Raw genomic sequence first — 13,205 nt, 5'->3', positions numbered from 1 at the left:
TCGATCGTCGAAGTTGTAAGATAATAATAAAAGAAAAAACACCCTTGTGACACGAAGTTGTGTGCTTTCAGATGCTCGATTTTGAGACCTCAAATTCTAAACTTGAGGTCTCAAAATCAAATTCGCGGAAAATAACTTCTTTCTCGAAAATACGTCACTTCAGAGGGAGCCATTTCTCACAATGCTTTTTACTTTCAGTATCAACCTCTCCCCGTTACTCGTTACCAAGTGAGGTTTTATGCTGATAGTTATTTTGAATACTTACCAATAGTGTCCACTGCCTTTAATAGACAATTGTTGAGCAATATTTTCTTCTGAAGCAGCTCTATGAAAGTGGGTTCTGATCTCATTGTGTCTCTGTTTTATTTTGTTGTGTAGCGATGGTCGTGTGTCTGAGAATACAATAGGACTGATCAGGAACTTGCTGGTGTTGGATCCTGCAGTAAGAATGTCTGCTTCTCAGGTCTCTGAGGAACTGGACTCTACTTTGGCAATGTGGTAAGATGATGTTAATAAGCAGGACAGTTCTTTTCAGAACTGAGAAGTCTCCCGAACACACGAACAATCTACTCCGCGGTAGTATAGAATAAAGCAAGACAGTTCTCTAAGAGCGAACTCTACCTGGCAAGTAGGTACACACATGGTGTGACCGCAAACCAAATATATAGTGATGAATGTGTGCTTGAAAAGTTTAATTAAAAATTTCCTTGTTTCAGTGCAACAAGGCTGTGAAGCGTGGTTCATACTGTATGGCGAGGTGTGAATCATTTGAAGGTTCTAGATTGGTTTTGGTCAATGTAAAGCCTTTTGCACACAGTCCTACCACCCTACTCCACTAATTTCACCCGCTACTCAGTGCACTCACACACAAAGGGCAACCCACACACTAACCCTGAGCCCGCCAACCTCTCAAACATGTCAAAGGGCAAAGTGTTTCCTACAAACTGAACATACAGTCAGGGAATCAATGTGTGGTGAAGAGGTTTTCAACTAGTGGTTTAAACCCGCCGAGGAGTGGTTCTTGATCATTTTTCCGAGGCGAAGTCGAGGTAAATTATTAAGAACCAGGTGGGTTTAAACAACTAGTTGAAAACAGATTCAACACACTTTGATTCCCATTCATAAATACCTTTTCGGTCAAAAACATCAACACTTTTTGGTGAGTCCTCTCGACCAATCAGAATGGATAAACTGTCTTAGGTATTTATGAATAAAGCTTATGAATAGGCAAAAATATAAGGAAAAATACAATTAGTCAAATGTGATCATTTCAGATGAATACAGTTTCTACTTGCTTAGAAAACAGCATAATGAAACTGTCATGGTATTTTCAAAAGATTGTGACAGTGGGTTCTAATCTCTTCCCCTCTGGCCACATCGGCAGAAAATTTGATAAAATTCAGTCTGATGGCTTACTGATTTGGAAGTTTGAACTAGAACCATTTTCTGTGTAAATATGTAGGCCTACTTTTGAACTGAAGTCATATTCAAGAAAACTGTTTTTGTAAAACTAAAAAACGTAACAGCTGATTTATATGTAGGCCTACTTTTGAAATGAAGTCATATTCAAGAAAACTGTTTTTGTAAAACTAAAAAACGTAACAGCTGATTTTGGTTGTTGCAACCGAAATTTAGGACAATGCTTTTACATGCTGAAAATTGTTCATGTTTTTTTCTGCTATTTTCTCCTGGTATATTATTTTACATGGTTGATAACACAAAACATGAACACTACCTGCGACAAAGAGCCCTTATTCAAACCGAAAGGTCAAAGGTGAGGGTCATAGGTCTTTGGGGATATAATCAGGGCTGGATTAGTGGATCAGAGCTGAGCTTCTTATTGAACCTCCCACAGGGTGGAAAGATAATCCTCTGGAATTCCAGGATCAGAGGTCAAGATACTGGATCAAGGTCAAACAAGAGTGGCTTTCACTAGTGGCTTAACTGCTGAATGTGGCACACTTTGCACTTTATTTTGGGATCCGCCCTGGGGGTATAACCCCATTAAAATTACACAGGGGTTTCCAGATGATTCTGAACTCTGTTAAATTTGTGTAAAACACCATGAATCCTGTACAAAATCAGCAGAATTTAGTGTATATACATGTAGGCCTAATATTCAGAATTTTGAATTTCACCGAGTTGATTCTTGTAATATGTAAAGTTCTGTTATGTAATGGGAAAAGGGAGAACAAAACAACAATATATATGTTTATATTGTTTTACATGTGACTGGAAACTAGAAATTGCTAACTTGTATTTCTCGCAATGTGTTGTAATTCGTTACTGCTTTGTTTACTAATTTGGATTATTGCCTTTAGGCGAGGTGCAAGTTTCCATAATAGAAGCCTGAAAATGTTGTAAAAGTTGTTGCATTTTAAAAACATTAGTATAACCCTTTTTTTTTTTTTGAAAAAAAAAAAAACATATGTTAAAAAAAGAAGAAGAGGAAAGTCATTAACTTTTATCAAACAACCCCCTTAAAATTGTGATGGACCAATCCATGTAGAATGGGGTCAATAGAGGGCGTGCTTCATACACACTGTCCCTGAACATTTATATTATGTCATGAGTGTGTAAAGATTTTAATAATTGTTTTCATTCTAAAAACAACTCAGGTAGATTTGCCATACTGTCATAGTTTGTAGGCCGTTATTTATACCCTGGTTGAAGTTGTTTTTCCTTCAAATCAAATCTGATGAAGTAGTTGTTAAAGCTTATGCACTGTATACTTTAGGCATGCTATTACTCCTACTTTAGTCTGAATACCGTTTTGTTGTTGCCGGAATTAGACAAATTGTCTATTCGAGCCTACACCATGGATACATATAGGTTAGCGCTTGTACTCAATAACAGTTCCCACTTTTGTTAAAAGACCAAATGTCCTGCCTGGTATACTTAAAGGAACACGTTGCCTTGGATCGGTCGAGTTGCTCTTTGAAAAGCGTTTGTAACCGTTTGTTATAATATGCATATGGTTGGAAAGATGTTGTAAAAGTAGAATACAATGTTCCACACAAACATGCCATAAAATTGCACGGTTTTGCTTCTACCTCGTCGACTTACATGGTCGGCATTTTATGGGAGTCAAATGTTTGACTCCCATAAATGGCCGACTATGTTAGTTCGCAAAGTAAACGGAAAAACACGCAATTTTGAGGCAAATTTGTGTTTTCTACTTTTAAAACATCTTTTCCAACCATATGCATTTTATAACAAAAGGTTACCAACACTTATTATACAAACCAACTCGTCCGATCCAAGGCGGTGTGTTCCTTTAAATACTCAGTTCTGAGTAACCAGTGTTTTGATAAAACCAAATAATATTCTTGATCCCTGATGCAAGTTTGACATCTATCTCAGCATACAATTTATCTGGAGTGTTTCTTTCTGTTTGATTTACAGGAAATCATTGGCTTTGCAAGGAGAGCAGTTACAAGTAGTACCTGATCTTGAGGTAGAGGGAGGAGAGGGTGATGAAGAAGTAGATGGTGTACCTCCAGTCAAGAGAATGAAGGAGACACCCTTACAGACTCCTCCTGAATGGGACTTAAAGGTATTGCTTCATTTTCATCTTAAAGGCAGTGGACACTATTGGTAATTACTCAAACTAGTAATTAGCATAAAACCTTACTTGGTGATGAGTAATGGGGAGCTGTTGATAGTATAAAACATTGTGAGAATTGGCTCCCTCTGAAGTAATGTAGTTTTTGAGAAAGAAGTAATTTTCCACGATTTTTATTTCGAGACCTTAGAATTAGATTTTGAAGTCTCGAAATCAAGCATCTGAAAGCACACAATTTTGTGTGAAGTGACAAGGGTGTTTTTTTCCCATTATTTTCTTGCAACTTCAACGACTAATTTTCACAGGTTTTTTAATTTTATGCATATGTTGAGATACACCAATTACCAATAGTGTCCAGTGTCTTGAAAATGGTGTCCAGTGAAATTTTTGTTAAATACACTTTGAAATGTGACCTTATCGAACATCCAAAACATGGGTCTATACATTCCATAGACTTGTGTGCGCCAGTCAAAAGACAGAGTACAATTCCTTATTGCTTTCATATAGTCACAATTCATGAATTAACGAAAAATTCCATTCACTAAAAAAGGTGCTGATCATATATTTGAAATGCAAGGTAATCACCAATTTAATAATAATATTCTCCAATGCTTATTAATTTTCTCTTTTTAGATCCATCAAGATCGCTGTGTCGTCAGTGTAGACAGGAGACTCCTCACACCACCAAAGAGGCGTTTAGTACACCCACCAGTACATAGACTAAACCAGGACGCCAGACCACTCACGCCGGTAGAGGTTATGGCGCACCGGCATCTCTTGATATGAATATGTAAACTATCTGTATCCTTCAAGTTAGTAGTACATTTGTTTGATAATCATCTTTATAGGCACAAGAGCTGCTTGACCACAAAACTTGATGCTATTCTCAGGCCTGGAATTACTCACAGGCCACAGAGGTTATGGCCTATGTTGCCCTCTGGTCTTTGCCTTGGTGCCCCTTCAAAAGTTTACAATTGACTTAAAGATTTTCCAACGGAAGAGCCCTTTGCAAAATGAAAATGGCCTTGCCCTTTCAAAGATGAAATTCTAGGCCTGTAAACTTGAAACAAACTTGCTTAGCATGAAAAAATAAGGGTTACCAGCCACAAAAACAGTGTCATGTGTACTGTTTGTGACTGGTTTCCTGCTTGAGCTTTATATTTACAGAGAAATTTGCTATACCAGAAACATTGGTCACAAGGGAAAAGAAATGTGTTGTGTGTGTTGTTTATGTTTCACTGTGTGCTCAGTTTTCTGATTTGCAGAGAAGTTCAAATGATCAGTGTTTTTTGCTTCAGTGGTTTGTGAAGTTGGGCTTGTGAGGAAATGGTGGTGGCCGTCTTGTTTGATGACGGATCTGTTTTTATATTTTTCAGTGGGACATTTACCTGCCTATGTTCATAAATAAGATTTGTTCTGTGAACAAATCTTTAAAATGATCCAATTCAAGATTTGTTAGTAACCCTTCCGACCTTATGTTTGGTTCCATGAAGTACAGGCCCGTAATTTCTCAATAATTTTTCTCAAAAATTCCTTGAGCCTTCAAATATTTTTGAAAGAAGTGAAGCAGTCACCAAAGTAGTCAATGAAAATTTTATTTAACCCTGCTCCATACGAACAAGCAGATCAGCCTTTGTGCAAAAAATTGTCCTACTTTTTTTTCGGAAGTACCAAATATGCCTGGGGTCAAATTCACAAAATTCACAAAGATAGTTCTAACTTAGGACTCGTCCTAGGACTCTTTAGGAGTTATTAAAAACTTAAGGCTAGTCCTAAGTTAGGACGAGTAGCTCGGGATAAGACTAGTCTTTTATCTTTTTGTGAAACCCAACCCTTTTGTCTTAAAGACACTGGACACTATTCGTAATTGTCAAAGACCAAGTCTTCTCACTTGGTGTATCTCAACATGTACATAAAATAACAAACCTGTGAAAATTTGACCTCTTTCGGTCGTCTAAGTTGCGAGATAATAATGAAAGAAAAAACACCTGTGTCACATGAAGTTGTGTGCTTTCAGATGCTCAATTTCAAGACCTCAAATTCTAAATCTGAGGTTTCGAAATCAAATTCATGGAAAATTACATCTGTCTAGAAACAATGAGAAAACTACGTCACTTTAGAGGGAGCCTTTTCTCACAATGTTTTATACTATCAACCTGTCCCCGTTACTCGTTACCAAGTGAGGTTTTATGCTAATAATTATTATGAGTAATTACCAATAGTGTCCACTGCCTTTAAGGCTAATCCTAAGTTAGAACGAGTATCTCGAGATAAGACTAGTCTTTTATCTTTTTGTGAAATCCAACCCTGTTGTCTTAAAGTAATGCAGTCATTTTGTCAGTCTATTATTCTGCTTGTTTGTTAGTTTCACACAACAAGAGACCAGTGAAGCCAGTTTGTACTTTTTATAGTTCTGGATTCATTTCCTCCTGCAACTTCGTCTACTTACGATCTGACATGATCGGAAGATCATTTTGTCGTGGATCATTAGACATGCAGCGGGAATGTCTCATCAGCCTATAATTGACGCTGTGCTCGCTGAGGTGTAGCTTATATTGATCGAGTTAATAACTTGAGGTCTTTGATGTTCACCGACCCAGGTATACCAGGATGTTTTTCTATTTAACAAAGTGAGGATTTTCTTTTTTTTAACCGGGCTCCAAAAATCTCAAAGAGCAAAGTTTAACAAGCTGTAGCACTATGAATATGAACCTTACATGTTTGAAGAGACAATTACAGAACTGTTTGAGTTTCATGCGAGGATCCTGAAAGAAAACCCTATTTGTCAAAGATTTTCCGAGGGGGGGGGGGCTTGCTTACATTTATGGTTGATTTATATCAGTTACTGTAGGTAGTATTTTTTCATATTTTGATTGTGGTATTGTAAACGATTTCCTGGTCCAGTAAACAATTTGAGCTGCAAGTCTTGCAGTCTTGGGGTTCACACTTCCTGCAATGCAAATGCGAAGCAAACGTCACAGCTACGTTTGACGTCACAGCTCAAATGTTTTGCAGGAGTTGAGCACATCTGAACTTCTTCCGAATTATTTGTTGACTTTGTGACGCGGAAAATTTGTATCGCATTTGCATTTACATTGGCAGGAAGCATGAATTGGGATTAACCCTAGTGAAAGCTATAGTGCCTAATAGATGTAGGTACATGTACATGAGCATAAAATCCTCCCTTTTATGGCAGAAAACACCGGTACATGACAAGTGAAATGGATTGGTCTAGTTCCTAATACCTGTAGATCCTTCTCAGATGACCTCACTATAGCCAGTGTCGCCCTTACCAGTGGGGACCGGCCAAAACACACTCTAAGTGGTGTGGCTGGCTAGTTTAGTGGCTGAAAAAAGTTAAGGGCAAACCCTGATGTTCATGCACACACACGCACACACGAAATGCAACGCCAGATAGCGAACGTATCCTACATGTGCTTAGTGCTCCAGCATGGAAGACCGACCCCGCACTGACTATAGTGAGAAGGATCTGTGATGAACTACTGGTATAAAACGTGAATCAGTGTACAATAGAATAATGTAACGTTTAGATGATGTGATTGATTGTGTAGATACGAATGCAGTGAAAGTGTACAGATATTTTTTTATATTACAAAGACATTACAGAACTTTAGTAGGCCTTGTATATAATCTTGAAATTACACAGTAAACCATTAGAGGCTGTACAGGAAGTTTGTTTAGTCTTAGGCCGTAAATGAATTGTCGGCTACGGCTACGCCTGTTGCTTAGGACGTTCTATAATAGACCTTAAGCACATGATGTCATTTGAGTAGAGCGCCCTCTCTTAAAGGTCAAAAGAAGGTTGATCATTGGCCAATCCCTTGCGCTGCACGTACAAATCTGTGCGTCGCGATTGTTACGTCATCGTTTTCCCTCTAAGATGGTGACTTGATGACGTCAATGCATAAGGTCTAATCAATGCATTATGGCATGGCCATCCGGCCGTAGAAACAGTCGCCAGTTCGGACGCAGCCTTTTACTTGTGTTTCACGTGTTGTTATTTTCTTTTGGAATGTTGAATTCATGACGCCAAAGATATTTATGAATTGATAGGCAGCCGAATAACATGTCTCATGTTGGAAATCTGTTGAAATAATCTTATTTATTACAATTGTCTATGAAATAATATCTTTAATGGATGGAAAAGCTGAGCGGAGTTGATCAAAGTGCGCGAGATTGGCTGTTGAGCTACAATATGTACTTTTGATCTCCCCCCCCCCCAAAAAAAAGGCGGTTTTGTTGTTGTTTATACATGTACAAAAAGTAGCTAAGCACAACAAAAATTTACTTACCAGAATAAGGTTACCAGCCAAGGCACCTATTCACATGCACTATTAGTGACTGGTATCATGTCTATTTCTGCTTAGCATGAAGTTGTTAAGCAACATTTTCTGCTGAAGCAGCTCTTTGAAATTGAGGCTAGGGAAAGCGGCAAATGGTAAAGGAAACACCAAAGGGATGCCACTTTTAAATCGATTTTGGGTGAACAAAGAATACTTCCTTTTTGTTGGATTGAAAAATGGTTACTTCTGAATATTGTATTGTTACTAAATACATTGTTTTCATGGTAACATTTCCTCTTTAAGCATGTTATCAAAAAATGGTTATGTCTGATTTTGTTGGCATTCGTGAATGTACAACTTTTGTAAACCTTTTGTGATTTAACTAAAATACGCACAACATTAAATAAAGACTAGATTCTTTTATGTACTTAAATAATTGTTAATCATAAAATTGATAGGGCCAAATTTTATAGAGCTGCTCGAGCACAAAAAATAGCTAAGCACAATTATAATAAATGCTTATCAGAATAAGGTTACCAGCCGAAATACCATTTCGGATGTATCAATTGTGACTGGTATCCCGCTTATTTCTGCTAAGCATATAATTTCTGAGAATTGTTTGCTGTTTAAAAAATAGCGCTATGAAATTGGGCATATTGGACAAAAGAAAGCTACAAGAGAAATATCAGTATGGGTACAGTTTTTTTTTTTTTTTTTTTTTTTGGGGGGGGGGTTACCCTTTGCCTCATATTGGGCATGGTCTTTTCATGAAAGTGCAAGATACTGATAGAGCAAACACATGTTCTAGTTGATTTTCAGGGTGATTTTACACTGTATCTATTGAATACAAGAGTGTCAGATTTCTATTAAAAAAAATTTTAAACCGACCCCAAAACAATGGTGCACTTCTCCTTTAATACAAGCTTTCCTCTCTCTTGAATAAGCTTTACACACATTGTACATGACAGAAATGAACGAGCATAGTAGAGCTGTAGGAGATTGCTCCCCAGTGTAATTTAGAGAGAGGTTTAACGTGCCACTGCCGTCAGGCAAATGCCCCCACCGGACAAAATAATATTGCCACATGTTTCAGTTCCGGTGGAGCTGGGCGATGCATTTTAAGCAAGGTTTTCTCAGATTATTCAGGCAGGGTTTTTGTGTATCTTTTGATCACAGTGAATCGATTCTGTCTTTAATTGGTGAAAAAGAGGAGTTGATATGTGTCATTCTGAAAGCTATCCTATTCAATTAAATTCAAATCAACATTTATTTCCATTTTCTGGTGAAACATAAAACAAATAAACCATAAGACAACAAACGAATAAGTTAAGTGAAATAAAAAGTTTTAATTAAACAAACAAACAAACCCCATAAAAAAAAAATAATAATAATAATTAAAAATTGTCATTGTTATTATGTTATCATGAACTTGCAAACTTGCAAAGAAAAATCCCTGATAATTTACATGAAACTTTTTTATTATTATTGTTATCATGGAAATTCGCCCAACTCATTTTATGAGCTTTGTCATTAAAAATGGTGTCCATTGCAATTGATAAGATGGGATTGACATCAATTCCAAAAACCAGTGATGCATTTTGACTTTTGAATAAAAATAACATTCATGTCACAGAGTCCTCAATAGGGGAGGTATGATTTGAAATCTCTGGTGTTAGAATAGACTTGTGGACAAGCCGTTAAATGTCTATCGCGGTGATAGCGTTCCGACTCTCCACGTGGTTTCCGCGGTATTCTACTATTGCTGTCACGACTGCGATCCAGTTAATGGGGAGTAGAAGTCGGCAACCAGCAGTACCCGCGAGAGCAGTGATCTCGCCATAGCACCGCCACTACTCAACTATCTCACCGCATGGGAAACTATCTCACCGCGTGGGAAACTATCTCACCGCGTGGGAAACTATCTCACCGCGTGGGAAACTATCTCACCGCGTGGGAAACTATCTCACCGCGTGGGAAACTATCTCACCGCGTGGGACCATGCACAACTTGTTCACAAGTCTAGTGTTAGAGGGATGTTGATGGACATGTCTGAAATTAATTTGAAAAGAAATGTCCCTAGGTTTTTTGCTACTAGTCTTTTTATGTGTGGGATTTTAAGATGTCGGAAATTTAAGGGAAGTAGTATTGGTAAATAATTATGTTTGTGATTTACTTCTTTATCCATGGTTTTGGGATTTTTTTTCTTTAGACGTAAGACTTTGTGATAGCATCCCGATATATTATGTACAAATGTTGTAACTACTAAATGTAGAAATTATCAAATTATATTAACAGACACATTAACAATAATGAAATGGTTGTCCATGGTTTTGTTTATAATTCTTATTGTAAATGTACCTGTATTCTCTTAAGTTTTGTAAATCACTGGGTTTAAAAAGAGATTTTTTGGTGTGGAGTGAGACGGTTAAAGGAACACGTTGCCTTGGATCGGTCGAGTTGGTCTTTGAAAAGGGTTCGAAACTGTTTGTTATGAAATGCATATGGATGGAAAGATGTTTAAAAAAAACGAATAAAACGACCTCCACACGTATTACTCAAAATTGCACGGTTTTCCTTTTACGTCGTGGACTATCACAGTCGGCCATTTTATGGAGTCAAAGTTTTGACTCCACAAAATGGTTGACCGTGTTTCTTCACGATGAAAAGGAAAATCATGCAATTTCAAAGCATTTTTGTGTGGATTGTTCTATTCTACTTTTAAAATATCTTTCTTACCATTTGCATTTCATCACAAACGGTTTCAAATGCTTTTCAAAGACCAACTCGACCGATCCAAGGCAACATATTCCGTTGATCTTCACTCTTTTTAATGAGATAAATACTAATTAATATTTGTATGTAATTGACTATGTACTTTTATCACGATGTATTTTAAAGCAGTAACCACTTCTTGTATATTTTAAAAGAAAATGAAGAATTCAAATGATGAGTTTGTCTACTCAGAAAGTGTATTTTTGTGTTTTGTGTGCGATTATTTTTTTATATTTTTTATCAAGCTGTTAATGCATTTTGTTAAACTTTATGAAAGTTTGCTTAAAGGCAGTGGACACTATTGGTAATTACTCAAAATTATTATTAGCATAAAACCTTATTTGGTAGGGAGTAATGGTGAGCTGTTTATGGTATAAAACACTGTGAGAAATGACTCCCTTTGAAGTAATGTAGTTTTCGAGAAAGAAGTAATTTTCAACGAATTTGATTTTGAGACCTCAGATTTAGAATTTGAGGTCTCGAAATCAAGCATCTGAAAGCACACAACTTCGTGTGACAAGGGTGTTTTTTCCTCTCATAGTTATCTCGCAACTCTGACGACCAATCAAGCTAAAGAAAATCACAGGTTTGTTATTTTATGCATATGTTGAGATACACCAAGTGAGAAGACTGGTCTTTACCAATAGTGTTCAGTGTCTTTAAATTACAATAAATCATACAAGAAATACTCTGTAAGAAATGCCTTTATAAAGAAATACTCTGGCTAAAGCAATTCTCTAAAGCCAAACACTTTATAAAGCACCTTCACATGAGAGCAATTTAGCAAGGGTCCCTTGCTAAATTGTAGCAAGGTTGTACACATTTCTCGGGGTTAGACTGTGGCACGCTGTAGCACAATGTGTGTAGGGAGGGGGGTCTACCCTTTTTCATGATTTTTTTTTTTAAATAATGTCAAGTTTTGGCAGCAGTCACCGTTTTTTCTACACCATTATTCATTTATGGTTGTTCAGATTAGAAAACATAGACTCTGCAATCTATTCGGAAATACCAGGGAAATCCAATCCTCAGTGTACAAGAGAGGGGCCATTTCCTCCCTTTATAAATACAGTCAGTTTTGGTGTGGATCAATGGAATGTGTAACTCGACGATCAAAGCTAAATATACCGCCGGCCGCCGAAGGGCCGCTTTGGTATTTTTGTCACATGATTACAAACCGAATTTTGAGCGGAGCAATGGTTTGGCGCGATCAGAAGCAATTTTAGTACATGAACATTTTGGTAGATGGAGCATAGCGCACATAAGCAGTGACTTCGTTTTCATCTTGTTTCTTTTTCTTCAAAAAGAGATAATTTCACGATTTGGCCACCATGTGCTTTTTATGTTGTGCTGCTGAGAACTATTATAGCTGAGAAATACTGCAACGGCGTGCGGCTGTGTGAGGTGAAGTAATTAGCCCAGTATTCTAACGGTAGTGGTTTACTGGAATGCTTTGTGTATGTGTTTGCCCCATCATCATCAACATCACTGCATACCTAGTTCTCTGGGATTGGACCCAGTGTGTATCTGAGCTCCCCCTGTCACCCACTCACAGAAAAGTGGTCCACACATTTTGAGTGGTTGGAATAAACGACCTTCTGTGAGTTGTTGGGGTAGTGTGTAGTGACTGTGTGTAGGATGCTAGCTGGCGCGCTTGTTATTTTATTACACACTTTATTGCAAGCGGAACACACGGACGGACATACACTGACTATAGATCGATCGTGTGGAAAGCCTCGGTAAACTCGTGTTTTCTCCGAAATGAAGTGAAATCGGCACTTTGTGTGTGTGCTGTTTTTTGCCTTGGACCAGTTTCGCAGGAACATTGTCAAGTGTTGACGTAACTCTCGAACAGTTTCATGGGGGTCGCTCTCTGACTGAAGCTCTGGGAAGATTTAAACGAGGACGTGCCACTTCGTGGAGAAAGAGAACACTTGTGTTAACTTCCTCTCCATGATGATCGTAAACTACTTTTGTGTTTATAAGTTGCAGTAAATCGTGTGATGGGATACGGAAACTGAGCTCAGATCTAGGGTGAATTTATAGTGCGTTGATGAACCCATATTTATCGCCGGGATGATGCCCGATTTACTGCCCATGGTGTTCACTGTGATAGTGGGGCTGACTTTCCCATATCTACCCGTCAGCCTGGCAGACGGAAGCACAGGTGAGTGAGAAATACGGGGCTGGAGTTTTGGAGTCCCTGAAACTGTTCGTCCCCTCTAGAGAGAGGGGTGAAATTATAACAATGTATCTTACTCAAGTGCCATGTGGTTGTTGTAAATTGATACTGTATTATTAGATACATCTAAAAAAAAAGAACAAGCCAAAGTAAAAAATAGTGGCAGTGCGGTTTAGCATCTTTTGACAGTGGATTCCGCTTTCACAGTCACTGATGCATTTGATTGAAAACTTCCTATTTCTACCACAACTAGCTGCACATGGTTGCACCTATGGTTGCACTTTCATTGTGGTTTTTAGGAGGTTGGAAAAAACACATGTTTTTTTATCTCCCACACGTATTGATTTTCGTGGTTCGTGCTTTGTGAAAACGATGTAATGTTTTT

At 37.8% G+C, this 13,205-nt stretch overlaps 1 protein-coding gene across 2 annotated transcripts in view; it reads left to right on the top strand.

The window, feature by feature from the left end:
- The window catches only part of LOC139946958 (serine/threonine-protein kinase 40-like), a 38,532-nt gene extending 27,713 nt beyond the window's left edge, over positions 1-10,819 (top strand). Inside the window, exons 7-10 of one of the 2 annotated variants that reach the window (XR_011787300.1) lie at positions 379-498; positions 3,406-3,556; positions 4,199-10,121; positions 10,668-10,809. Coding sequence is in view for 1 of the 2 variants with exons in the window: in XM_071944748.1 (XP_071800849.1) it covers positions 379-498; positions 3,406-3,556; positions 4,199-4,351 (424 nt within the window). In the remaining variant the exon portion in view is untranslated. Of the gene's footprint in view, positions 1-378; positions 499-3,405; positions 3,557-4,198 lie in introns of both variants that reach the window. The other variant, XM_071944748.1, reaches the window with a different exon arrangement.
- The last annotated feature ends 2,386 nt before the right edge of the window (positions 10,820-13,205 follow it).

The sequence above is a fragment of the Asterias amurensis genome, chromosome 14 (assembly GCF_032118995.1).
Source record: "Asterias amurensis chromosome 14, ASM3211899v1".
NCBI lineage: Eukaryota > Metazoa > Echinodermata > Asteroidea > Forcipulatida > Asteriidae > Asterias > Asterias amurensis.
Note: the sequence above shows the minus strand (reverse complement) of the source record. Positions and strands in the feature narration are given on the sequence as shown.